The sequence below is a fragment of the Pleurodeles waltl genome, chromosome 7, assembly GCF_031143425.1.
Source record: "Pleurodeles waltl isolate 20211129_DDA chromosome 7, aPleWal1.hap1.20221129, whole genome shotgun sequence".
NCBI lineage: Eukaryota > Metazoa > Chordata > Amphibia > Caudata > Salamandridae > Pleurodeles > Pleurodeles waltl.
The window spans coordinates 188,345,842-188,373,644 of NC_090446.1; the positions used below are offsets into that span (position 1 = coordinate 188,345,842).

At 44.0% G+C, this 27,803-nt stretch overlaps 1 protein-coding gene across 2 annotated transcripts in view; it reads left to right on the forward strand.

The window, feature by feature from the left end:
• The window catches only part of KCNS1 (potassium voltage-gated channel modifier subfamily S member 1), a 216,248-nt gene that overhangs the window by 62,456 nt on the left and 125,989 nt on the right, over nucleotides 1–27,803 (forward strand). The window contains exons 2-4 of one of the 2 annotated variants that reach the window (XM_069243536.1): nucleotides 4,359–4,445; nucleotides 7,026–7,184; nucleotides 25,037–26,026. In XM_069243536.1, the coding sequence (XP_069099637.1) occupies nucleotides 4,434–4,445; nucleotides 7,026–7,184; nucleotides 25,037–26,026 (1,161 nt within the window). In that variant the 5' untranslated portion in view covers nucleotides 4,359–4,433. The remainder of the gene's footprint in view (nucleotides 1–4,358; nucleotides 4,446–7,025; nucleotides 7,185–25,036; nucleotides 26,027–27,803) is intronic. The other variant, XM_069243535.1, reaches the window with a different exon arrangement.

Below are 27,803 nucleotides of genomic sequence, written 5' to 3' on the forward strand. Positions count from 1 at the left end.
GTCGAGTTTGCGCTATAGAAAATCGTAACACGAAAAAAACTGCAACACAGTTAACCCTACCCCTTAAATGAGGTATTAACCTTAGTGGCTATGTCCATGTTGCGGATCATAGTACAGCTACTGGAATCAGAATCATGGCCTGTGCACCCTTCTTAACATAACAAAATGCCATGCATTTCATAATCTTTAATGATTCCCCACTTTCCAAAACCTGACATTTTAAAAATCACAATCTTACTCTATCCAGCTTTTTCAGGATCATATCATGTACCCCAGTTTCAAGATCGTGGCTTATTTTCCAATTTCTTGAACTATTCCCCAGCTTCATCAACCAGCACCACACCTCCACCCTCCCACAGTTGCTCTTACCTGCAGGCCACGGCATTGTAGTTGTACTGTGGTTTTATTTATATAGCGCTTCTTACATCCAATGTGGCACAGAGGCACATTATGGGTGGGTAGGATGCTTCTATGCGGGAGTGCTTTTGATGCAAGAATGTCTATTATTTGGCCTGTATTAATATTGTTTTGATGGTTTGCGTGAGGACCGGAAGTTTGTTCTTATTGTGGTTTGCATATGTGTGAATGTGTATGTCAATCCATATTTACTGAGAAAGTGCATATAATATGTCAAGTCAAAAGGACAACACAATACGATGATGGACAGAGTGTTGAAACTTTTCAAAAACTCCCCCCAGTCACAGATCTGGGTTTAATCCATCGTTCTTTTGCTCACCATGCCACCCCAGTATGACCCAGCCATATGCAAATCAGTCTTGACCCTGTTCCCCATGGGAACAGTCCAGCCCGAACTGCCAGGCCAGGTCCTCCCTGGACCAGAAACAAGCATCCTGGGACCGGTTTCAGGGTACCGCCCTTCACCAGCCAGGCAAGCTTGAATCCAGTGGCACAGTGAGCAAGGGACCCACGTCTGGGCATACCCAGATCTGTGACTGTGTGTGAGTGTTTGCATTGTTCAGCACTCCGTCCATCATCCTTTTGTTTTGCTAAAGTTGCCCTAAGTGGGAAGGGTATGCCCAGACGTGGGTCATTTGTGTTTCACAACTTTGTGGTGCACTGCCTTCTGCCTGGTCTATGGTTCTGTATTAAAATGTTCTGCTCCAAAGTTTCAGAATATGAACACGCAACTATTTTTATTAGTTGTAGGGGAAGCTTGCAATTACTTCTGCTACCCAATGGTTAGGCATAAGATTACCTAAGTATAGGCACCTAGGATGCCTTTCCCAGCACACTAGCAGACAGCTTCTCTTCTCTTGGAGACAACCTCCCACTGAGTCTCTAACATGAGGCTGTCATACACTGACAACTGGAAACCTTTATGGGACTACCCCACAATGACAGACCCCTTTAGTCCTAACAAGTTATTCTCCACCAGTATCACATGGTGCAATCACTTGGATTCCATTTACAAAGTCTTTCTGGAAATATTAACGAATACTGTATGGGCTGTTGGCCAGGATCTGGTCAACCTCCAGTCAGCTTCCAACCAGGGTAAAAGGTGACCCCTGCACCTTCCCTGTTTCCAGTGGTCCCTAATATTCAGGCAGTCAGCACTAGCCATGCTGCTGCCTGGATGTTCGCCTAGAATGGTCTTGACACCATCTAATTTAATTTAATTGAATGTGACATTCTGAGTGCACCATTTAACGTGGACACATCCAAACCCAGTTGCCTCACTTTATTTGGACTATTTTTGTTATTCATGATGCTTACCAGAACTTTGGAGACCATTTGAGAATTTTCTATCCCGGGCAGGTTGATGTGGACCTGATCCTGTCTTTTGCTTATCATCGGGGCCCTTTCTGTGTACTCCCATGCAGAAATGCCTCCTCTTGCAAGGTACCTTATGTACATCAACTTTATATCTACCAATTGTTGATGTAAAGCGCAAAACAATAATCCAGGATGTAATTTGTTACACCCAGATCGTGTAACCCATGAAAAGTAATTAAGCTTCAGAAAGGGATCAAATTGAAACCGCATGCAGGAGGCCAAATTTTTTATAGCAACCTGAGCAGTATTTGAGAAGAGTTAAAGACAGCCCTAAGATACTCCATTGAAGCCAAGACGTATGGGTGGATAATGCATTGTGGACAGAATGTGATGGAATTTAAGAGGATGGATTGTAACCAGTGAATGTCGGCAACACCTTAATTTTATCACTACATTTTTTACAGGCATCATTTACTCTGTAACTTTCTGATATCCATTTAGTGACAGGATTTAAAATTTAAAGAGATCTCAATCTTGTGGTGTGCAATCTGTTGCTATATCACTATATTTCATATGCAGTCTCACTTGTATCTATGTAACTGGTGCAACTTTTCAAACTTAAATTTCTGCTTCAACTTAGATGTGTACAATTTTACAGCCATTCCCACAATAGGTCTATGGATATGATGTGCATAAGCTTTGAGGATGTCAAATCCACATAAAGAACTGAATTTTGAGGAAAAAATAGGAATTGTGATCCTTCTCTTTCAAAAAGCACAGTATTGCCTTCTGGATGTTTAGCTTGTAGCAAAGTTTGAGTGGATGCCCACAGGAGCAAATGACATGAACTATTTCACTGGGCACTAAAAGAGACATCAGATATGCCAGAGACAGGAAAACTAGTCAGGGAGGGGGAAATAGTTTTTAGTGAAGGCTATATAAGTAGCTGTCTACATGTGGTTGGCTAAATCTCAAATGGTTAGGACTGTGCCACGGGAGAACACAAAGTGGTAATAACTTTTTCGGCTCAATATTGAGAGTGTTTTCTTTATATAAATTTTGGGCCCAGAAAGTGCTATCTGATGAATCAAAGTTCACTACTGAGGCCTGGTCAACAAATACAGTTAAATAACGTGAAATACATTAGGCTCCACAATGAAAACAGAGAATGATTGTTTTCAAACCACAAAGGTTCATTTAAGGTTAAACGTTTACAGAAGGCACAAGCATCAAGTTATCATCAACCAATTATCAAAATATTAATGCATCAATCAATATGAGCTTCAAATGATAATGTCCTAAAAGGAAGGGAAGGAACAAGCATAGAGTCGCCTCAGTGAAAGAGTTTAAAAAGTCAGTTGTCTAATAGAGAAAGTACCCTACTCTGCTCTAAGCTGTTTCGAAAGTGGGCAAAGACCCTGCACGATGAACTGTAATTCGACTTTGCACTAGCTTAATTCACACATTTCTAACATATACTGCATCTACACATAGTTCCCATTAAGTGATACAATCACGTTAGGGTGAAAAGATTCAGGCCCTCATTCCGACCGCCGCCCGCCAAGCGGAAACCGCCATTTGGCCGCTCCGCGGTCAAAAGACTGCGGAAGCCATTCTGGCTTTCCCGCTGGGCCGGCGGGCGCCCGCCAAAGGAGCACCCGCCGGCCCAGCGGGAAAGGCCCTGCAACAATGAAGCCGGCTCCGAACGGAGCCGCGGAGTTGCAGGGGTGCGACGGGTGCAGTTGCACCCATCGCGATTTTCACTGTCTACAATGCAGACAGTGAAAATCTTTATGGGGCCCTGTTAGGGGGCCCCTGCACTGCCCATGCCAGTGGCATGGGCAGTGCAGGGGCCCCCAGGGGCCCAACGACACCCGTTCTGGCCATCCTGTTCCTGGCTGTAAAAACCGCCAGGAACAGGATGGCGGGAAGGGGGTCGGAATCTCCATGGCGGCGCTGCTTGCAGCGCCGCCATGGAGATTCAGCCCAAGCAGGGGAAATCCGGCGGGAAACCGCCGGATTCCCTTTTCTGAGCTGCGGTCAGAATGGGCATTGAAGCACCGCCAGCCTGTTGCCGGTCGGAATGACCCCCTCAATCTTTAGCTGATTAACTTCTCGGGATCCTCCTCAATACAGCTTTTCTGAGCATCCATCAAACGTACACTTATCTGCAAAAAATCGAGATACATTAGATCAGCCAGTAATCTGCAGATGTCTTCTCGATTTAACAGCAGTTATAACATCTGCAATGATTATAACAAAAAAAGCCGTTCTTCTCATGAGAAAGAAAGAAACAGAGCACTGTATTCAACAGCATTTCATCCTGCTTGCTTATAAATAAAAGTTTACGCGTCATGAAGCAAGATGGCAACCGATATTAGCTATTTGAAAATGCACGCCTACGTCACCTATGGTCAACCAAAACGTGAATAATACACAGTTACTAACATTTGCATGTTTAAATTGTAATGTAGGCTGACTTAATGCAAACTTTTAATATGAAAAAACACTTCAATCGCTTGATTACATTAGAATGTTGCATGTGTCATTAATGGTTTATTGGTCTAAACATTGGTGAATGAGTGGTTATGTTAATGGTTGTGGTTTTCTCCTTTTCCTGCTAGAATTAGCAATCATAACTGTGCATCGTGAGCACATGATACAACTGAAAAAGATTGGTGCCCCATTCTTTTACCAGGATGCTATGCGGTGTAAGTATGAACATGCTTAGCAAAACACAGTCAACTCTTAAGCTGTCAATTAGTACATGAAATTAGTAGGTAGAAATTGGAAAATTAAAATACAAACAGAAAGTGAACTAAATGGCAGCACACTCAATGGGTGTTCTATCGCTATTGTACAAGAGGTGTGAAGAAGATGTGGCATCACAGTTGAGGCTGCTAACTTTGGAACTGGGGAATGAGGTTTGAGTCCCGGCATCAGCTTAACATCGTGTGATTCTGGGCAAATCACTTATTTTCTCCATGCCAAACAAATGCATCTGGCCTTGTATAATGTAACTGGTGCTCATGTAAAGCGCTCTAATTCCCTTGGGCTGAGTTCTCTATAGATAAAACAGGTAAAAAAGGGTTCATATTTGCAGGCCAACATATCGGAAGCTAAAAAGCATTCCCTTTTGCCCTTGCCAGTTGAAAGACAATAGGTACTGTATCTCCATCCTTGATCTTATTTGGGTTTTCCTTTTAGGAAAACGGGCTGCATTTAAAAAACTTGCTTTATTTAAAAGCAATCGCAGTATGGCTACCTTTTTGGTGACTCTAGCCAGTTGTAAAATTGCAACCCACTGCGATTCAGAATTTTGAGAACCAACTTATTAGTACAGAGGTTGGTTCGCAAAATTCCTTTTCATTTGCAAAAAGTCAGTGCACAATTTGCAGCCTCTTTTGCAAATGGATAATGTGTATATAAGCCCCATAGTAACATGGTGAGAAGAACAGGATACAGAGCCCAGATTGCTTCAACTATGCTCCATGACAACCCATCTTACATTGCAAATTTGTGCATGCTTCTAAAGGAAGGATTCTTACTATCATTGTTGCTATGTGGCCCAAGGCATAATTGACATAGTTGAAAGTTTAATATGTAAATAATATATGTGTAGACTCCAAAAGATTTTCTTAGGACCTCTCATGACAGAGGGTGCTGCTGAATATCCATGTTGAAGAACATCAAGAATACCTACTTTTTGATTCCACCTCGAGCCTCCTACTTCCACCTCCCTACATTTCCTGTCTGTATTGCACTATTGCAGGTTTTTCACCCCTGCTTTATCTCTTTCATACTGTTTTGTTACCTGTCTATTCCTCCTTCTTTCTCCTTTTCCTTCCTTTCTTTCTCTTGACCTGGGGCAAAGGTTATGATGACAATCAAGTCCCTGTTCACAAAAATGAGTGCTAGTCTCCATCGGCTGTAAGCACCAGTGCAAAATGTCGACAATTGAATCAAGTCAGCGGCAATGCTGCCGCCCGCAGGGGACACCAGCACCCTCAAAAGGCGCACTGTCTGCACATTACGAGGGAGCTAGGCAGGGGGACCCCTTCACTGTCCATGCCACAGGCATGGGCAGTACAGATCCCCCCCTACACCTGTTCACCACCTGCATTTTCATAGTGGTGAAACCGCCGTGAAAAGACTGGCAGAGAACCAGATTGTAATCAGCAGGGTAGGGCTGCATGCAGCTTTACCCTGGCTGATTGCAACCTGCACCCGCCTTCAGCCCGTCGGGATCACTGATCTTGGCGTAGACAATGGTACCCTGGAGGTCGGACCGCCAGGGTCGTAATGTGGCAGTCGCACCACCTCAGCAGCGGTGGTGCAGACTGCCACAGCGTGTCTGGCGGTCTAGTGACTGCCAGACTCGTAATTAGCCCCTCTAACTTTCCATGGGTCACATTGCTGTTCCAACACCAAACCTAGCAAGGGTAGGAACAATGCTGAACTTTTGACAGATTCTATTAGAATCATTTTATATTTATTATTTCAAATCCAGCCTGACCAGCAGTAGAAAACGTTTTAGAACTTTCAAAAATTCACATTCATTATTACTAATCCTAATTAACGAAAAAAGGATTTACAGTTTAACTAAATGTAAAAAAGAAATGAAAAATATTTTTTTAAAAAATACAAAAACGTATCAAACACAATATTGAAATAATTTAAAAATATAGTAAACACAAAAACAATAGAAATGCAATATTAAATAACACAAGTAATAAAACAAAAATCAATTTTTTTCAAAACAACCAAATATTCCTATGATTTGTAAAACACGAACTAATAAACTTTTTTTTTTAAATAGAATACTTTGTACAGTGATATTAAGTAACACAACATTTAATACTTCAATATAATTATTAAAATTAAATAAATAAATATTTTTATTATCTGCAATATTATATCCAACAATACTCTTTACATCCCAATGTTTTTGCAACAATATTAAAGACCAATTAAAGACCAAATATATTTTGAACCAATATTATGGTTGAACACTACTTAAAGAAAAATATATTGTTATTGGTATCCATGCTGTGTCTATTTTTTATTTTTTATTTACTGTAGTACTGTTTGTAGATAATACCCAGCAGGAAAATTCTTCCATTAAGCGTGTAGTAAATTAACTTTATAGGGCTCCTAGAAGATTATATAATTCTTACTTTTTGGGGGTAATGTGTAATTGTCTTCTTTCTTTCATGTTTGTGCCCATCTTCATCAGCCTTTTGTCTGTTCATCCTTCTTTCCTTCCACTGTTAACTTGCTTTTCCTACCAGGTCGCCCAAGTCCTGCCAAACACATGGGAGGCTCCTGACAAAGGTGGTGGCCTACTGCGTTCTTACAGTACGAAGAGAGATGCCTCTGCTGCCCTGGATAGGAATCTTCACCCGGCATGGGATGGAGATACACATCTGGCCATTGCTGCTGCCACTGAAGTAAGAACATGTAACAGGCCTCACGACAACATAGGAAAATGGGTATGCGAGGGCTGTAGGAATGAAGGGAGGCCAGAGCACAGAAAAGATTAAAGGAATGTGGAAAATAAGAGGAACATAGAGAACACTTAGAGAAAAGGGGTTGGATGCTGACATGAGAAGAACATACTAAAGGAAGATGGAGCAAAAGGAAAGTGAAGTTATAAAATTGCAGTTTTTGAATTAATTTTTTTATTTATTTATACATTCGTTCCTTGTGGGTGGATAAGGCATGCTTAAAGGTAAATAGAGTGTGTTGGCAGATCATGTCTATTAAAGAAGAGGTATGAGGTGAGGCATTGTTGCATCATATTCTATTTGTAACTTCACATCTACCCACATTGGCAATGTAGTTGTAGCTGACGTAGTGGATGCAATATTTTTCCATGCAAGATACTCCATGCAGTATAATAACAGCTCCCATGCCAGACTAATAATCAGGTCACAGTGAGTGAAGTTTTCCTTCTTGACTTACACAGCACGACGTTTCTCTAATTGGATTTATTTTTGTTCTACACATAGACCATTTTACCTACAAGTATTTATGACCTTGAGTTTTCAGTGTCTTGGTATCAGGGGTGACATGCCGACGGGTACATATTGTTATACACTCACAATAAATGTCTGCCAAATGTGCTCAGTGACCACCTTATCATCACTTTGGGACAATTGAATTTTTCCCTGAGCCTCTATGGTAACACCCAAGTGTATTTTCCCTATTACTCACGATCAGAACGTTGCAAAGGGGTAATGTCAAGACCTCCAACAATTCCCTGGGTGAGCCATTTCTCAAGGGATAGGTTTTGTGCTTGAGCTGTGTCACACACAGCAATTCTCATCAACTGGTGTTCAGCAGAAGATCATTTGCTAAAGCTTGGACTTTTCACCTAGCAGGTCGAAGGTCACACAGTAATGCTGCTTTATTGAGAAAAAATGCTGTTACGAGGAGGAGGAGAACGCATGTGTCTTTGCCCTGTTGATGCTCTGGACTCCTGCCCATTGGCGATAGGCAAAAAACTTTGTGTTCTGTAGACAACCGTCATCCACAGTTTTGTTGGAAAGCGATAAGGTGTGCTTCTGGATGTTATTAACTATAATTTGAGACTACCAACAACCCTCAGTTTTCACTCTGCAATCCGTGATATTCAAAACAGCGGTAAGATACAAGCAGGTCTCTGGTCTTTAAATTCAGAGACAACATTGAATAGCAATAAATATATGATGGATGGCCAAGATCGGAAATCCAACATCAATAAAAAGAGACCTGTACATTTAAATCCACAAAGTTAAAAATGCATTAAAATCTTTGTGAATTATTTATGAAATATATAAGAGCAAGCATCACTTTCCCCATTAAGACAAAACAATGTATTTAAGTAAGTGCCTTGGGGATTTAACTCATTTTGGATAATTATCCTGCTATAAAGAAGCCTCATTGACTGTACAATATAATTCACTGCTGATAATCATAGCTCTCCTGGGAGCACAACTGCGAAGTCACAGACAATTTTATGGCAATATACAGACTTCTGGAGGCAAGAGTTTTTGTGTGCAGGTGCATAGCCCTCTTCCCCCCGACTTACCCGGATCAGTCCTGCGACTGTTCAAAGCCGTCACAGACCCTGCTCCAGCACCTTGAGGCTCCTGCATGCTCTCTCTCATGCTTTGGGCACCTCTGTTTTCGAACCCATCATTCTTTCTCTCCTGACTTTTGCCTACCTTGCCTTTTGCCTTTCTTGCTCACCCTTCTGCTGCCCTTTACTCTTTTCTGGCACTCTTTCTCACCCTTCCATTGCCTTTTTGCTCTTCTCTCACCCTTCTGTAGTCTGTTTGCATTTCTGCTCTCCCATGCTCCAAATGACCCTTCTCTTGCCTGTTTGTTTCCTCGCACTCTTTCTTGCTAACACCGTTCTGTTGCTGTACTACTTTTCACCCACCTGTTGCCGTACTCTTTCTCACCTTTTGTGTCTTTCTGCCATTCTCACACTTTCTCACCTTCCTGTTGCATTTCTCGGCCTCTCCCCATACTGTGTTTTTCCACTTCCTGCGCACCCTCCCTCCCTAAAGCTTCTTTCCTGGCCCTCGCCACTGCTGATCCTTTCCGTGTTCCACACTAGCAATACCCACAACCTCCTGTGCTCATTCCCCTCCCAAGGCCTACTTTTTGGAGGTCACAATTCAGACACACATATGGATGTCCGAAAGACAAGCTTGCCTGCACCAGTTCATATCTGGACCACACCCAGCATCTGAAGTGGAATCGCAGCCATATACAAGGAATCCTTCAACAGCACTACAACCATAGGAGTCGCAATCCCTTACATGGAGTATCTTAGCTTCAAGCTACAAACTCCAGCTACATACACTCTAAGAGGAACCTTTGTATTCTAACCACTGGGGTCCAGAGCCGCTTTTGCTGACAACATCATCAACTTCATCGCCCCCGTAACCATCAAATCCAGCAACTTCATTAGACTAGGAGACTCCAAGTTCTGCCTTGAAAACAAAAGCAATCCACAACACTACCAGGCTCCTCAAGAGCCTAAGGCACCTGGTACTGATGCAACACCACTGGACCCACACACTCCATTAGACACACCTTCAATCTGATCTTCACCACCTTCAACAAAATTGAAATCACAACAACTACAACGCTCACCTGGATTGACCACACCAACATCCATTTCAGCATCTGCATACACCGCTCAACAAGACCCACCACCACAAACAAGGCCAAATGAAGCTGGAGCAGCATCTAGGACTCCAACTGAGGTAGACACTCTGCGTCCACATCAACCATCCTCCTCCTATGACCTAAACAGTGATGTCAAATATTTGCACGATTGGATCACAAAATGTACAGACTCCCTGGTACCCCATAAACACTACTCGCAGAGAAAAATATGGAAGCAGGCCAGCTGATACACTGAGGAACTCAGTGCAATAAAACATGGCTATAACCAACTGGAAGGAAAATGGAGAATGAACTATCTAAAAATGTCAAAATAATATGTAAGATAGCTCTGAGACGCTCCACCAACAAATCGAATAAATAAAGATGAAGGCCTTAGCAGAGCCCATCGACAACAGCTCCAACAGTGGAAAAGAAATGTTTGCGATCATCAAGAGCTTCACTTCACCTGCCGCTACCACTAACGGCACCAGACCCTTGCAAGTACTATGTGACATGTTCTCAGACTTTTTGAGTGACAAAATCAAAGCCATATACAACAACTTCAACCCTCAACTGAACCCCTACTCCCTCGCCTTTAGTCTACCCGCGAGCATCCATAGAGTAATCCTTTCATTGTGGGAAACACTAACTACATAGGAAACAACCAGCATCTCGGGAACCATCTACTCCAGAGTACCTATAGACACCTGCCTCCACCACATCTACAATATGGGAGCCAGTCCTAACAGCAAAGTCCTAACCCACATCATGAACACTTCCATCAAGTCTGAGATGTTCCAGGAGGCCTCGAAACACATGATGGTCAACGCATTGCTAAAGAAATCCTTGGCAAACCTCTTGAGTCCATCAAACTACCACTCTATATTGCTTTGACCATACCCTGCCAACGTGATGGATGGAGCCATAAACAAGCAACTCACTGGCCACTTCAACACAAACCAGCTCTTGGACAATACACAATCAAGTTTCCGGCAGATCCACAGTACCACAACTGCCCTCATCACTGCAACCAATGACATCACGATGATCCTAGGACATGGAGACACAGCAGCCCTTATACTACCAGACCTGTCGGAGCCTTCGACATGGTCTCCCACTCCATCCTCATTGAAAGACTGCACGAGACATGGCTACAAGGGCTCACTCGCAACAGGATTTGTTCCTTCCTCACAGGAAAAACAGAAGTCCCAAATTCTGAAAGATGTCACGCAGCGCAGTACAGCAGCCAAAAATGCTGTGCTGCATTGCGTGACAGGAAGAGAGCAGGAGAGTGCCATATTCACATAGAAAAACTCTCTCTCCTCCCCTCTCCCTAGCACCTGCACTGATTTCAGCTGCTGTGCACCACGCATGCACCTTAACGCCATAGTGCTAGGGTGTGTGTGTGTGTCTAGCATTTGTTTTGTGAAGGAAGGGTACCTTTTCTGTACAAAATACTAGGCCTAGACAAGTGGAAATGATTTTCCTACTTTGTATGTGTGTTGTACAGTGCAACAAACATGCAAAGTTGAAAAAGCATGGAGAAATAAAAATATTTCTCCATTTAACGCCTGATTTTCAGTGTTATTAAATTTTGGTGCTAAACCTTTTCTTCTGATGTTTTAGAATAGGGTTTAGCACCAAAAAACATCAGTGATAGCACAGGTACCTCCATGTACCACCCATGTAACGCCCCTGACGCAAAGTAATGCAAAGCAGTGTTTTGCACTGCTTTGCGTTACTTTGCCACACAGACCAACGAAAACACTAATTTGCGTTGGTTTGTGAATCCCAAAAAAGTTTAGCATTGGGTTAGCATTACAAAAGTAACACTAACCCGACACTCAATCTTTAAGAATCTGGGCCAAAGAGTTAACCTTACACCCTACACATCAAAGTCCAAGACCTCATGTGTGGAGTTCTCCCAAGTATAATTCCTAAGCCATAGCTTATTCAACATCTACATGATTCTGCTAGTGGACCTCATCAGATCTCACAACATCAACATACTCTCCTATGCAGACAATGCCCATCTGATACTCTTTCTGTCAAACAAGACCACCTTAGTACAAAAAATTATTTTGCAAAATGCATGACCGTGGGAACCACCTTGACGAAAACCAGCTGCCTCAAACTCAACACAGACTAAACTGAAGTAGGGATCTTGGGAGAAAATGCCTCCACCTGGGACCCCACCAGGTGGCCAGTTAAACACAGACCCTCACCAACCCATGCAAGAAATCTTGGAACACCCTGTATCACATTCTCCACATGACAGCCCATGTAAATGCAGCGACCGCCACCCATTTCCACATCCTTAGGATGCCACGAAAGATCCTCAAATTACTTCCTGAGAACACCAGGAAAACAGTCATGGAGACCTTGACCATGAGCACACCTGGTTATGACAACAAGGCAAATCACTAAGAAACTCCTGAATCATCTCCAGACATCCATAATGCTGCAGCTAGACTTATATTCAGCCTATCTTGTCGCACCTGAATCATCCCACACATCAGGGAACTGCACTGGCTCCCCAGCCACAAACGCACCCAATTAAACCCACTCACACACATAAAAAAGCACTACACACTGGCCCTGCATACCTTAACAGGTGCATAAACTTCTACCACACCTCCCAGGAAAACTCCACTGAGGCAGACTCTCACTGGCACATATACTCTCATCCGCAAAGCCACAGCTGAAGGTCATGCCATCTCGTATCTCTTTACCAGCATTGAAAAGTGGACCAAAACTTGACCTCCCACACAAGGCCCTCCAACTGAGGTACTAAGGCCCATATTTATACTTTTTTTAGTGCCGCATTTGTGCCGCTTTTTGATGCAAAAACGGCACAAACTTACAAAATACAATTTTATTTTGTAAGTTTGTGCCGTTTTTGCATCAAAAAGCGGGGCAAATGCGGCGCTAAAAAAGTATAAATATGGGCCTAAGTTTCTTTCATAGGATCTCTGAACTTCCCCTGTAACAGAAACACCCAGGTACTTAAATTCTGAGGAAAATATTGGTATCCCTGCTGCCCATGGAATGTCTACAGAGGAAGGTGCTATACGATATATGGAGGATTTATTAGTATTCATGTGGAGGCCTGAGTACCTACCTAAGGGGCTCATTACGAGTTTGGCAGGAGTTGAGGTGGTCGTTGACCCAGCTGCTTCACCCCCGCTGTATTACGATGTCCCACCGGGCTCACCCACAAGGAACATTGTATTACAACATTCCAGCTCGTCAGCCCAGTAGGAACAGTGCTACGGTATTGGTCTTGAGCAGAGACTTATCACGAGTCCAACTGCCTACATCCCATCGGGAACCATGTTCCTGGCAGTGTCGGTAATTCCCTGTCGGTCTGACCTCCAGGGTCACAATGTGGCACTTGGACTACCTGGAGTGCGTCAGTCCAACTGCCAACACGGGTGTGGCAGTCCTTAGACCACCAGACTCGTAATAAGCCTTGAAGATTAGAAGAATTTGGAGAGCTCTAGGCCTGTCGAGTCCAGATCACCCAAAAAGAGCAGGATGTTGTCTGCATAAAGCAAGATCCTGTCAGTTACCTCCGGTGTGCACTGCAAACCCTGGAACAAGGCATCCACAAAGCATTCACTCACACACATGCCGCCAAGGGTTCAATCACGAGGGCAAAGAACAGGGGCAACAAGGGACAGCCCTGCTGTGTGCCCCACTGCAGCTAGAACCAAGCCGAGGTCACCCCCCTGATTCACATTCCTGCTGTAAGATTTGTGGAGAGTAGTCATACACTGCTTATTAATTGGGCCTAAGCCTCACTTGGGTCATAAGAGGAAATGGGTATTCCCAGTCCACTGAATTTAAAGCTTTCCTGCCATCAACTGATACAAGGGCCCTGTGGTGCTAAAAGTTATGTTATGTTATGTTATGTTATGTTATGTTATGGTATGTTATGTTATGTTATGTTATGTTATGTGGAGGGGATTTATAAAGCACGTGGCTGCCCCAAAAATGGGGCTTTCCAGCACCAGACCTAAGGAAAGGATAAGCTGAAGCCATAGGTCCAATGAGTGGGGCACAGCAAAGGGATTAGAAGGAAAAAAGCCATGTCTTCATGGATTTCTTAAATTGTAAAAGGTTCTCAGTATCTCTAACAAATTCCACAGGACAGGGACCTTGGTGCAGAAGGAACGACCACCAGCTCTGACTCTCCTGAAATGTGGAACAGTGGTCGAATTAAGGTCGGCTGAGCAAAGGTAGCAGGTAGGTTGATTTTGTGAGAGAAAATAGAATGGAGGCATTCTGGGAAACACACAAAGTTTCAAAATGAATGCGCTTTTCCACTGGGAGCCAGTGCAATCTGCAGAGAAGACCAGAGAGAGAGCAATATTTTGGATGGGAAAAAACAGCCTGGCTGCCGCATTTTAGGCTAGCTGGAGTCTTCTGACAAGTGACCTATTGGAGCCTAGGTACAGGACTTTGCGATAATCTAACCTAGATAAAATTGCTGCTTGTATGATGGTTTGGCAGATACTAGGAGCACAAACGCTGAGAATAGGTATAAAACTTCTCAAAACCCCAAAACAGCTGCCTGTTACTGTTTTGCCCTGAGCCTCAAAAGTAAGAGAACTGTCCATGACGACTTCTAGATTTTTTATAGAATCCTTGGGAATGGGGGGATCACAAGGGAAGGAGGCCACCAGTGGTCATCCCAAGAGTGGCTGTCTTTCCCGAGCAAAAAGGACTTCAGTTTTATTTGTATTCAGGCAAAGGCAAATGGCATTGATCCAATCTGTAACTGCTAACAGTACTTTTTGGAAATTCAGCCTATCAAGCATAGGATTATCTGTGAAGGAGAGCACCAGCTGAGAGTCATCAGCATAGGACACTTATGGAATCCCTGTGGATCTGACAACATGAGCCAAAGGTTGGCTATAGATATTACACAAGGTAGGGCTCAATGAAGAGCCCTGCGGAATGCCGTAAGGTAAAGTATGTGGTTGGAAGCTGTGAGTGGGCAAAATGACCTGGAATGATCGATCGGATCGAAAAGACCAAACAGGGTCAGTGCTGCACCACCTATACCAATTCTTTATAGGTGCTGGAGTAGAATTTTGAGACACTGTATCAAAGGCAGCACTCAGGTCCAACAGGATCAGAGCTGAGGACCGACCTTTATCCAGGGCACCAAGGAGTTGTTTGGTCACTGCGAGATGCGCAGATTCCGTACTATAGATGATTTAATAATCAAAGGGGTAATGAAATTAATCAAGGCCTCTCTGAAAACTTTGGAGGGGCCAAGCGGGCAATAAATAGGAAGACCTGAGAAGGTGAATTCATGAGTCAAAGAAATTTTGAAGAGAGCACTTTCACAATCAGAAATGGCGCAATGAGATAAACTGCATCCAAACCTATTGTGATAAATATTGCCAATGCCATCCCCCGCCCACCATTGTCCTATTGATGCTTTTCAACTGACAGCCAATTGGGAGAGTCAAGCCAGTTCTGCATCTCTAAACTGACCGAGCCAGGTTTCTGTAAGAAACAGGACATCTGGGGCCTGGACCTGGGTAAGGTCAAAAACATGATGTTTAACCGGAGAGTGGCAGTTAATGCTGAAAAGCCTGAACTCCATAGACTTAGGCAAAGAATGTGAGATAGGCATAATGATGAATACAGGTGAACTAAGTGCAAAGTTGCAGGTCTTGCTGCGGCGAGGCCTCTCATCTGGGACCCAATTGTGGCTACTACAAGCCTTTCTGGAGTTTCTAAGAGGTTGGAGTACAAATATACTTGCCTCTGAGGAGGGAAAAGCAGGGCCCCTGGCACCATCCAGGCACAGACAGGCTTGCCTTTGGCGTGTCTTCTTCTTGCATTCACATTGTGTACCTTTTGTAAGTTATGACGAGTGGCTTGGAGAGGCATGAATCCAGACTGGTCTGGATGTAGCAGGTAACCAATGACTCCTGCCAACCTAGTAGCCAGCATCTTAGCTCATATTTTCACCTCTACATTCAACAGAGAAATCGGTTGAAAGTCTCCTCCATGTCCTGTTTTGGAATCACTACTAGTTTGATGGTTCTAGATCAGTCAGCATCTCCCCTCTCTTCTGCGCCTCTTCAAAGACCTCCAGCATCAGAGGGCTCAGTTGGGGCCACACCAGCTGCCAGAACTCTGCTGGGAATTCATTAGGATCTGGCTCTTTGCCCTCCTGCAGCTGTGCCAACCCGGGACGCAGTGCCTCGCAGGAGAGCCCTGCCTCCATGGGCTTGCGGTCCTCTGGAGACAATCTGGGCATTGACTGGTTGTGTACAGATGTGTGAAAATCCTCGTGAGGACTCATGGGGTCTGCCTTCAACAGTTCTCGGTAATATCCAGCAAAGGCTTGCATAATGGGTACAATTTTGGTTATTCTAGTGCCATCCTTATCTACCAAGTAGGCCACCGGGCCCGACCTCCCTAGACTTGCATAGTCAGTGTAACATCTTGCTAGCTTTTTCCCTCCATTGATAAATTCTGCAACGTGTGGCCATCCAAGCCATTCTCGCCTACTGTGTGAGTTCCTGGTGAAGTAACATCTGCGCATAAAGCGAGTCTTGCAGCAGGGACTCCTGCATAGATGATGCACAGTGGCACTCTAAATCAAGTATACATTCCTCTAGCTCCACGACTTTCCATCAGGCCCTTTCCTTCTCACTCTTGAAGTAACTAATGATATCCTCCCTTATGGTAACTTTCTAGGCTTCCCACAAAATGCTGTGGGATCACCAACCCCATGTTATCTCCTTGTGGAGATGCCACTGGTTCAGGCACCAACTCGCCATCACCCTCCTCGGGCCCCAAGTCAATTCCATCACCAAGGGTGAGTGGGCAGAACGACCCTGAGCCAGCATGCTAATGTCTGTGAACTTGTGGCCCTAACTTCTGTGCATGAGGATGAAGTTGAGTCTAGAGAAAATCTATGAATCCCAGAGTAGAAGGCGTATCCCTTTCCTCCCAGATGATGTGCCCACTACACATCTACCAGATTCAAATATTGTATGAATGCATAAAGGAGTGTTCAGCCACAACCCGCAATACTAGGGGGCACGGAGAGATCAAGGCTGACATCGCACACCCCATTGAGATCCCCACAAGAATCCATGAGGACTCCGGCAGCTCCCAAATCAGGTCACCCAACTTTTTCAAGAACTCAACTGTCAAAGGTGGAGGTGCATAAGCACAGATCAAGGAAATTGGTAAACAATGGGGTATTCCCATGATTGCCACATACCAGACCATTCCATCATGCCAGACCTTGGAAACCACAAGTGGCGTATGTTTTTGGATTAAAATAGCTGTATCCCTGGAACTCCTCTGAAACGCCGAGTGGTACACTTGGGCAAAGCCACTGCGGGCCAAGAATGGGAACTTGTTCTTTAATAAATGTGCCTCCTGGGGTATATCAGCTTCAGTCTGTGGGGCCGCCCTGAAGACCACTCCCCATTTAACTTTCATACAACAACAAGTTAACTTTCCACAAGAGAACTCTGATAGTGTCAAGGTCTGTGTTGCTGCAAAGGGGTGCCTTGCAATCTGATGTTTTAGCCATGCCCTATCCTCTCCTGTGATGGATACAAAATGATCCAAAGTGCCTGCCCAGCAGCCATGGCTGCTCCAGCCACCTGAACAAAACCCACAGCAGTCTTTTTGCACTCACACCAACCCTCAACACCCCACCATACTTCTAGAATGGAAGTACCTGTTGTGGTGCGACTAAGGATTGTAGCCAACAGGGCTAACCTGTGATAAACATGTGTATCACACCTGCCATCCCATCTTCCCTCCCCAACAAAACCCATCACAAGAAAAGAATAATAGAGACAACCCAGCAAACATCTATGCAGGTCAAGATCAAGAGAGCAAGCACTCACAATCCTTGATAAGGAACATTTCATGGATTGTCCGGCATTCCCAGAGTATCAGCTCTGAAATAATTTAATGTGGCTGGTTCAACCGCCTCCACAGCCAGGGCCTTCACTGCACCAGGCTGAACAGGGTCCAGGTAATGGGCCCTCTCTGGTGAGGTATATTCCTTAATGCTGTTCACCATTCCCTGGAAGGGCCCACTCCATCCCCCACTCTTGTCCCTCCACTCACCCGGTCAGACCAGTCAGGCTTATGTCGTATGGGGCTTTCCTCAATCCAGTCTCACACCACCTCTGGAGTTTCAGAGAAGAATGACTTTCCCTTAAAGATGGATTTAATGTGGGTCAGGAACAGAAGGAAGTAGGGGCCAGATGTAGGTACAGAAAATTTAGCGATATGCAATTTGCGAGTCTGACCGACTCGCAAATTGCAACTCGCAAAATTGTATGCAGAAAGGTGTCTCAGACACCTTCTGCGACTCGCTATGGGGTCGCAAAGACCCACCTCATGAATATTAATGAGGTGAGTCGCATTTTGCGACCCCATAGCGAGTCCATGCACTCACAGGGATGGTGGCCTGCTGGAGACCGCAGACCTCCATGTCTGTGACTGCTTTTTTAATAAAGCAGTTTTTTTTTTTCTTTTTGCAGCCCGTTTTCCTTAAAGGAAAACGAGTTGCAAAAAGAAAAACTTCCGAAACCATTTGGTTTCGTTTTTTTCAGAGTTCTGAAAAAACCTTTTTTTCGGCATTCACAAATGAGCCTTTTGCAAATGAGTTACCACCCACTTCAAGTGGGTGGTAACTGAAAGTTGGTTTGCGACCGCATTCGCGGTCACAAAGCAACTCAGCATGGCGATGCGGTCGCAAATAGGAAGGGAACACCCCTTCCTATTTGCGAGTCGCATCCTCAAATTGCGAGTCGGTCCCGACTCGCAATTTGAGGTTGTGCATCACGTTCGGCCTTTTGCATGCCGCAAACTGCGTTTTTCGCAGTTTGTGACATGCAAAAGGCTTCCTACATTTGGCCCTAGGTTACTTCCATGGCCTTTCATTTTTGTTTCGCCTCCTGAAAGGATCATCTTTATTTGTGTACTTCTAAGGTGCAATCAGGAAAAATCTGTGCACACCGCCCACAGGACAGAGTCCCAGTCACAATAATTAAGCACTCTGAAAATGATGAGGTGCAATGGAGCCCCCACCGGCAGCTTAGCCATCAGTGCTCTATGCGCCCTTTCGATGATGTAGCAAGCCAGTCCTTCATCCGTGGGGACCAGGATCCTCAGCCAATAATAAATGTGTCCCCTCAGCCCATTCAGGAACACCCACTATGCAGAGATTATTGCGCTTAGACCTTCCCTTGGTGTCTTCGACGTGGCCCTCTAATTGACCCACTTGACACTGCAAACTGGCCAAGCGCACTGTGTGTGTTCACTATGTCCTAAGTTTCTGACAACCTGCCCTCTACTTCAGTAACTCTGTGGGTAGTGTTGTGGAGGACCTGTCTGATCAGTGACACGCCCACCTTAAGCTCTCCCATTTTGCCTTCAATGGTTGTTTTAAGGTCTGGATTTGCAGGCAATATCGGCCCTTTTCATGTTCAGGCAGCATGCCCCAAGCTATATATAATAACAGTTGAGGTCCAACACCTGTATGAAAATGTCTTACTGTAATCGGGGTCTAAGCCAGTCCATGGGTCAGGCAGAGGCAGCCCTTATAGTCAACACCTTAGGGATGGTCAGCACGAGTGCAGGTCAGACACCTGAACCTCAGTGGACCTCAGGCAAGTTCAGCCAATGTGCATGTGTCTCTGAGGCTGCCCTTAACCTCCACTATCTTCCCTGTATAGGGGCAGGCAATACGAATATGTTTATGGCCCTGTCCCCACGTCAGCCATCCTCAGCCTCCTACACACCTCGAGGCAGCATCCATCGTTGAGGTTCCAATACTGTTAGGCCACCACCTCAGCTGTATCACCTCAAATCATCAGATCTGCCACCCTGCCACCCGCCAGCATCCAATTCAGCCACACCACATGGCCCAGGGTGCATTCCAAGGAATATCCTCTTGCCTTGCTGTGTTCGTCACCATCCCATCTCTTCAGGGCGGTCTGTCCTCAGCCACGGGCCTCCGTCAACAGGCTGTTGCGCCTAGCGCTCCAGTAGCCGTGTACCGTGTCTCGCTCAGGGGCCTGTGTACTCACCCTTTGCCTCACCTCCATCCCCAGAGCCCCATCAGCTGCCAGGCTGGGAATTGCCACTTGCTGGACTTTGCTTGAACCCACGCCACAGGGAAGTCGTCTTGCTGCTCCGTCAGCTGCACACCCCATCAACCACAACAGGACCGCATCTTTGACATGATTCCAACATGATATTCTTTTAAGGGTCATTGATGTGCAGCAAAAAGCAGCCGCCGGACAGCTCTACCTGGGTCGGATGTACCCACAGAGCAGTGGTTTCAAGCAAATTCCCTGCGTTGAGAAGTGGAGCTCTTTCACTGAGCGACCGCCATGTTTGCTGGTAAAACCATGCCCCCAGGAGTTTGTTTCTGAAACACAAAATACCAATGACCCTGTAACTCAGAGAGATTTCTCCCAGGGTGTGGGGGTCATAAGCAAATGTTTTTATGCTCAGGCCTCCAGGCTTACCTGGAATTCGCATACACAAAAAAGAACATCAGACCTTTTGCTCTAAACAGGGTGGGATGTCTAATGTTCTTACACCAACAGCCCCTACTTCATCAGGCTGTCATTGTAGATTCACGATGAGGGATCCAGCAGGGACATCAATGTCAGAAACCTGATTGCCTAGCTGAGTAAACAGAGTTGGTGAACCAATGGTTTGACTGACATGGCACTCTGGCACATTTGTGGTGGAGTACCCTGTCCGGAAAACTCTAAATCTGGCTCTTAGGGCCTCATTATGAGTTTGGCGGTCCCACCACGGGACCGCCAAACTCACAGGGAGAACAACACCCCAAGCATTTTACAATGTTCCCGCAGGGCTGACCCACAGAAACATTTAAATATGCGCTCCCGCCAGGCTGACAGGCGGAATCAGTGTTAGGATATTGGTCTCAGCTCCTCTGAGGTGCTGGGCGAGGGGGGCTGCACTGCCCATGCCCCCTGTGCCCCCTGGAAGAAAGAGGGGTTGTAGTCAGCCAGGCAGCACTGAGTTATGCGCCACCCTGGCTGATTACAAGCCCAACCGCTGTCATACCGTTGGGAACTATGTTCCCGGCGGAGACAGTGATCCCCTGGCAGGTCCGCTCACCAGGATTGTAAGTGGGTGGTCGAACCACCAAAGTTGCGGTGGTCCTACTGTCTACGCAATTGTGGCGCGCTCAGACCCTTGATCACATCAATTCACATCAATTCACTTTGAAGGACTCATGAAACAAAAGTGCTCTGATTTACAGTATTTCGTAGTTTCACTGGTTCAGGGTATTGGTGGCAGGGCACAAATGAATGGCTAACACTAGCACTGATACTCTGATCCTTTTGCTATCACCCTCAGTTTCACTGGGTTCCAGAACAATGATATAATAAAGGCACGCCTTGCTAGCCATGATATACCAAAAGTGTCAAATCTCATATGGTAAGGTTGTAATTGACATATCACAGAGAGGCATCAAATAAGCTTTCACAAAACAATATTTTTTTCTAACATTGATGCAAAAGAAAAAAAACCTTCAATCATTTTTTGATTTCACACAATTTCCTATATAATAATGGAAACACATTGCACAAATAAGATTAAATATGTTCGTATGCGGTCAAAATTAGTTTTCCATCTGCAGATACAATTTATTGAAACAAAATTCATAAAAAAAAGAACTCTCACTATCCAAACACACTCACACCCACATAAACATGGGCTCTGTATAACTACCGGATTGAAAAAATTAGGCAGGCAAATGTATTTAAGTCATATTACACTGTAGTGAGTAGACCAGCGTCCCATATAAAAAAGATGGGTGTATGCTTTGATGGTTTGAAAGACTTATAGACAACCTTCCCCAGCACCATACACATTTCTGGCATAATATAACATTAGGGAGTTCAGTCTTTAACTCACATTTTCTCTTTCCTCTTAGGCATGAGCAAGCTCTATATATCTATTAATGGACAATCGTGGTGCTAATCTAAAGAATCTAACCAAGACTTTGTTTAAGTACCCCAATCTATTCTTGTTTTAATGTTTTCAACAGAAAGAAAGACACCTACCAAAGCCCTCCCAATAAATAGCAGTGTTGGTGTAATCACTATATTTCCTCCCTTATGATACACTGACTCATGCTTCAAGCTGAAGATCAATAGTTATAGCCAAGTATTTCGGAATCTCCAGGTCATGTTCGGTGTTCCTGATTGGCATGGATCTTTGCAAAGTTTCCTCCATACCAAAAACCTTTCCTATAATCCCTCATCAAGGCAGTTCTCAGATCTTGCAGAAGGGCAAAAATACCTGATTCATCCTCGATCATGTTGCCCTGACAAGGTTGTCCAGGCCAATCTCATTCTCAGCATCCTTGCTTGATGTAGTGGACAGAGGAAGTACGTCTCTTGTTGGTTTGTGTGTATCCACTTTGGGTGGCAATGGTGTATTGTGGTCTATTTTATCCCTCAGACTCAGCTGCCTGAATGTTCATACTGCTTCTGTCCAGTATTCACACAGCTCTTTCAGAAGAGAATGCTGATCAGCGCATATTATCGATGTAATACATTTTTCAATGATCATAAAGCTGCAAAAACCACCATGGGCACTCCACCAACCAAATCCAGCCCTGTACATATCCAGCATACCTCTAGGCGCTCTCCTGTGCCACTCTGCTGCTGCTGGCTCACTCATCCTGGGTTGTTTGGTTCACCTTGCTGAATTCAGGATTGTTCACGAGGTCCTGTCAAAGCCGTTGCCCACTGCCAAAGCAGCAGGGATGGTGCCATCTTATTAAAGGGCTGCACATCGAAATCCACACAGCAGTAGTCGCAGTTCCAGTGTTCCCCAAATCCACACTTTTACACTTCTTTCTTGTGTACACCCATCCAGAAGAGCTGTATGGATACGTAGCAGCTTTACACTAAGGCTGCAAGTCCTTGTATTGTTGGGCGCTCGTACGAGCCGCTGCAAAAGTCCAAGAAAGAGACCTGCGTCGGAACCTCAAAAAGGCGAGACCATCTAGGAGCACCACAAAGTCTGTCCCATTGTAAAACCTTTATATTGTGTCAACTACTTAACATTGATAACATTATAACATTTATAATTGAAGAGATTAGTCACCTCAGTATAAATCGCTTTTCTTCAAAGTCAGCGCTCGTGAAATAAACACTTTCCATTTATTTTCAGCCTATTTGCCTCTTTCTGATTCTACTAGCTCATAAATTTGTCCTCCACCTAGAATCTTTAGGAGAAAACGTAAAGTGGGTGTGCCCTGGCTTTAATGTGGCTGTGTTCTTTCGATGATTAGCACAGCTGATCTAATAAAACATGGTGCTGGGATAGTCCCCATCGGGCTTTCCATTTTTGCCATCACCCTCAGCATGAAAAAACAAATCATACCTCGGTGACACCACCCATCACAGGCCTTTGATGTAACTTCAAAGAGACTCATTTGTTATGCATGTTGCCATGATCTGGGGCCAGATGTGCGTATGGAATGGTTTGTGATTACCAAATCACAAAAACCCATGTACAAATGTGCATAATTCACATTTTGCGTTTCCCAGTTGGTCACAAATAGACCTACCTCATGAATATTATTGAGGTAGGTCTCAGCTTCCAACCCATTAAGAATTGCTAAAATCACAGGCATGGGTGCCTGCTGGGCTCAGCAGACAACCGTGTTTGTAATTGCTTTTCAATAAAGCAACTTTTTTTTTTTAATGCAGCCCTTTTTCCTTAAAGGCACACAGGATGCATTTCAAAAAGAAAAATGAACAGTTTTCTTTTCGTTTTTTAAGAGTAGGGAGTGGATCATGGGACCACTGCCTCCTCTCAAAAATGTCTTACAAACATTTTCAAAGGGGCAGGTTCCCTTGGGGGATCACCTTGAAGTTGGTGGTGAATTGTAAATGTTTTGCAACCACATTGCAGTTGCAAAACATTCATACATGCCACTGCAATTAATTATTAGTAAGGGACACCCTTAACACCCCCCTTCCTAATACTGAATCTCAAACCCATATTGTCATTCGATAACACGTTACTAACTCACAATTGGGCCTTTGTACATTAATAATGCCATTCAGTGCTTGCCAGCGGCCTGATTCTGCGAACCGGGCTGTTTACAAACGTGAAAAAGCTTTGTACATCTGAAAGTACATACTGTGGAATCCACAGAGGTGCAGTAGGGGTGAAGGGCAGAGCTCAGGCTCTAAATGTAACAAGTCTACCATGATACATCCACTGCATGGGTTGCTTCTGTAAGTAAAATCAGCTTTTTTAGACAGTTTTCTAGCCCTCAATAAAGGTAAAAATTTCATAAAGAATTTGATTTCACATTCCTGATGAAGTGTTATAGTTATTTCACAGTCTCATAATCTCCGAATTTAAGCACTTTCTACCCTGCGAACATACACTAATTTAATCAGAACTTCTCAACAAGGATGGGATAAATACAATATTATAGTACCATCACTTCTCAGTCGCAAACAGGTGCTCGGACAAAGTGAGTATCTGCACTTTTATAATTTAATTTCAAGAGCTACCTGCACTCACTATTTTTGGGGATAAACACACATTCTTCTTTAAACAGGAATTTATTTTCTAAAATTGATTAAGGATAGTTTTCAAATGATTTCCTGAGTAGGAAAGAGTTGGCATGAATTTGTGGAACCACAGAAAGAATTATTATTTGTGGATGTTCCCAAACTTGCAGGGCATTCCTGTTGTCGAATTCTCTGTAATGCTTCTAGGAATAGATTTATTTACACAAAAATAATTGTGAGTAAATCTTTCTATATGTGCAAAACCACAGTTTGTGAATGATAAATATGGTTTTCTACTTGTAAATGAGGCTATCTGTACATGTAAGCTAATCATACATTCTCAAATAGCTTTGTGATCGGGCACAATGGTGCTGTAAAATTGGCCATTTCACCTCTTCTGGGAGACATTGTCAGTGGAGCGCAAAGAATTGAGTTCTGAGCTTACCTTTTCTTGAAATGCCACAAAGGATAGCAACCAAGCAGGCAGGATGTTAGATACTTCCGGATTGATTTATGAATTAATACAAAGCACTTTGTGTTTCCAGAATTATCGAATGCCACAGCTAACTATGGTCCATGACATCTTAAACTTCTGGGATCCAAAATTTCAGGATTATGTCATCAACATTAATGTTGGGGGAATGAAAAGGAAACTCCGCTCCAATGCTCTGTCTAAGTTTCCAGATACAAGACTTGGGCGCCTGGTGTCCTGCAATTCAGAGGAATCCATTCTTCAGATCTGCGATGACTACGATGTAAATGCTAGTGAGTTTTATTTCGACAGAAACCCAGGACTTTTCCTCTATGTGCTCAATTTTTACAAGACTGGAAAATTACATGTTATGGAGGAATTGTGTGTGTACTCATTCTCCCAAGAGCTTGAGTACTGGGGCATCAATGACTTTTTCCTCGACTCTTGCTGCAGCCACCACTACCATGAGCGTAAATTTGAGAACAAGTTTCATAACTGGGATGAGGAGAGCGAGGCAAGCAGTGTAGACACCACCCCAGATGAAATCTCAGATATTAACCATGACCTGCTTCACTTCGACACCCTCTGCTGCGGCAATTTGCGCAAACGACTGTGGCTTACAATGGAAAATCCTGGCTATTCCATTCCAAGTAAACTCTTCAGCTTTGTGTCTATTAGCGTGGTGCTGGTCTCCATAGCCACAATGTGCATCAACAGTATGCCTGAATACCAGTTACTGGATGAAGATGACAATGAGGTGGACAACCCAGTCCTCCAAACTCTCGAGTACATCTGCATCTCTTGGTTCACCTTCGAGGTATCTTCACGCTTGCTCCTTACACCAAATCTGAAGAAGTTTTTCAAACACCCACTGAACTTGATTGACATTGTTTCAGTGTTACCTATTTACTTCACTATCTTGGTGGATATGACTATTGGGAGTGGTTATGAACTTGGCAACCTGGGGAAGGTGGTGCAGGTGTTCCGTCTCATGAGGATATTTCGAGTGCTAAAGCTGGCACGTCATTCAACTGGACTAAGGTCACTGGGAGCCACCTTAAAGGTAATCTAAATGCATTTTGATGCTTGTGAATCTTAAAAGATATGTTTCAAGAATCAATGGTCGAAAACTAATGTACTGCTGTGTTTGGGGTTAGGATTTCAAATGGTTACTCATAATATCCGTGTCTAAGTAGAGAAAAAAATAAGTTGTCGTAAAACTCATGGTTCATATTTCTGCCCTTCAGAAACTGGTACATTGTAATTGTCCAATTTTAAACAAATATTCAGAGGCAAAAGATATATTTCAGACAGAGTCTGCAGCATTCATTCTAAAAACAATAAGCAGATGTTCTGCAGATCAGAGAAACTAACACATTTACTGATGGTGGCTTCGTTCAGAAACACACACTTTAATTTGGTGGTGGGAACTGAGAAAGAGACATTGCTAATGATGTATTCTATGCGTTCTGACATCTTGTACATCAATACATATTGTAGTCTTATTGTTCCACCTCATAATGCGGATCATTTTATCTGAGACCAAAAAAAGGAATAATTGTGAAAAAACTACATCACGATTCTGACTCCCAACTTCAGATCTATCCATTCATTGCTCAATCATCCTGAGATTCGTTGACATAGTAACAGTCTACACGAGTCTCGGTGGCTTTCTTTCATTAGGCAGGAAGACAAAAAGACAAAATCTTGGCCACTGACATGGAAAAACACCATGCAGAGTTGTGGATCTGCCGATATGGATCATGAGAAATGCAGGTAATTTAGAAATATAGGATGAATGTTACCTGCAACTTGAGAAGTAATAGGCATTTTTCTTCTACCCACTCTGTCTCATTTTCTGAAATGCCCATTGTAGAGCTTACCTCTCCGATTTCAATTGGGACGGATAATTCGACCCTGCACAAACCCCGATTTGCACATGCATCGGAAATAGAAGTTGTGATTTTATGACACTTAAAAAAAGCGTAATAAAGTCTGCACCTCCACAGGTTTTCCCACATAGATATCGCAGGCCTATCCTGCTTATATTTATCAGGGAACATTTCCAGCATATACCAGAAGATTTTGGTCTAGTCCGCACAGTATGCCCTTCTATAATGGGGTAAACACTTACCTGATGATAATTATTACACCTGATAAATACTGACCCTGGTGCCCCCACCAAGTATCGGATTTTATTAGGATGATGATTATGTCCACCCCTTCTGGGACACATTTATTTGAGGCCTTAGAGTCTAACATGCCTCCATTATATTGAGAATGTTGCTCAGAGGTTGCCGCAATGGCTCCTTTCTCGATGAAATCCCTAGTTATGTTATCCCTGGTCAATGAGCAGTGACATCTACTGTACCAGGACTCAGAGTTCTGCTGCAGGCCCTTAGAACAGAGGACATCAAGATGGGGAGGGATCCATTATCGGGAAGCTGAATTGAAGTCTGGGTGAGGGCGTTGGGCTCCATGCACTGCCTAAGAGGGCCTCCTGCTGAAACCAGTGCTCTGTTAGTGGAAAAAAGAGAATGGCAGTGAGCCACTCTGTAATGGGCCATCAGTGTTGTCTTTTGTTACTCATGTCCTGACTGGGAATAGGTGTCAAGAGGGAAAATGCTCAATAATTGTAAAGAAGTATATATGTCATTCTGGGGCCCCAGTCATATTTTTGAGAAGGGAGATGTGGCTTTCAAAATTTGAGAAGCTCTGTCTTAGAGTTGAGGTGTAGCCAGCTCTTCCTCAACCGAACCATTAACTTTTAGATATGATTGCAAAATGACATGCAGGAGGAAGTATTTTCTCATTTTACAATGTACAAGTGGTAAAAAAAG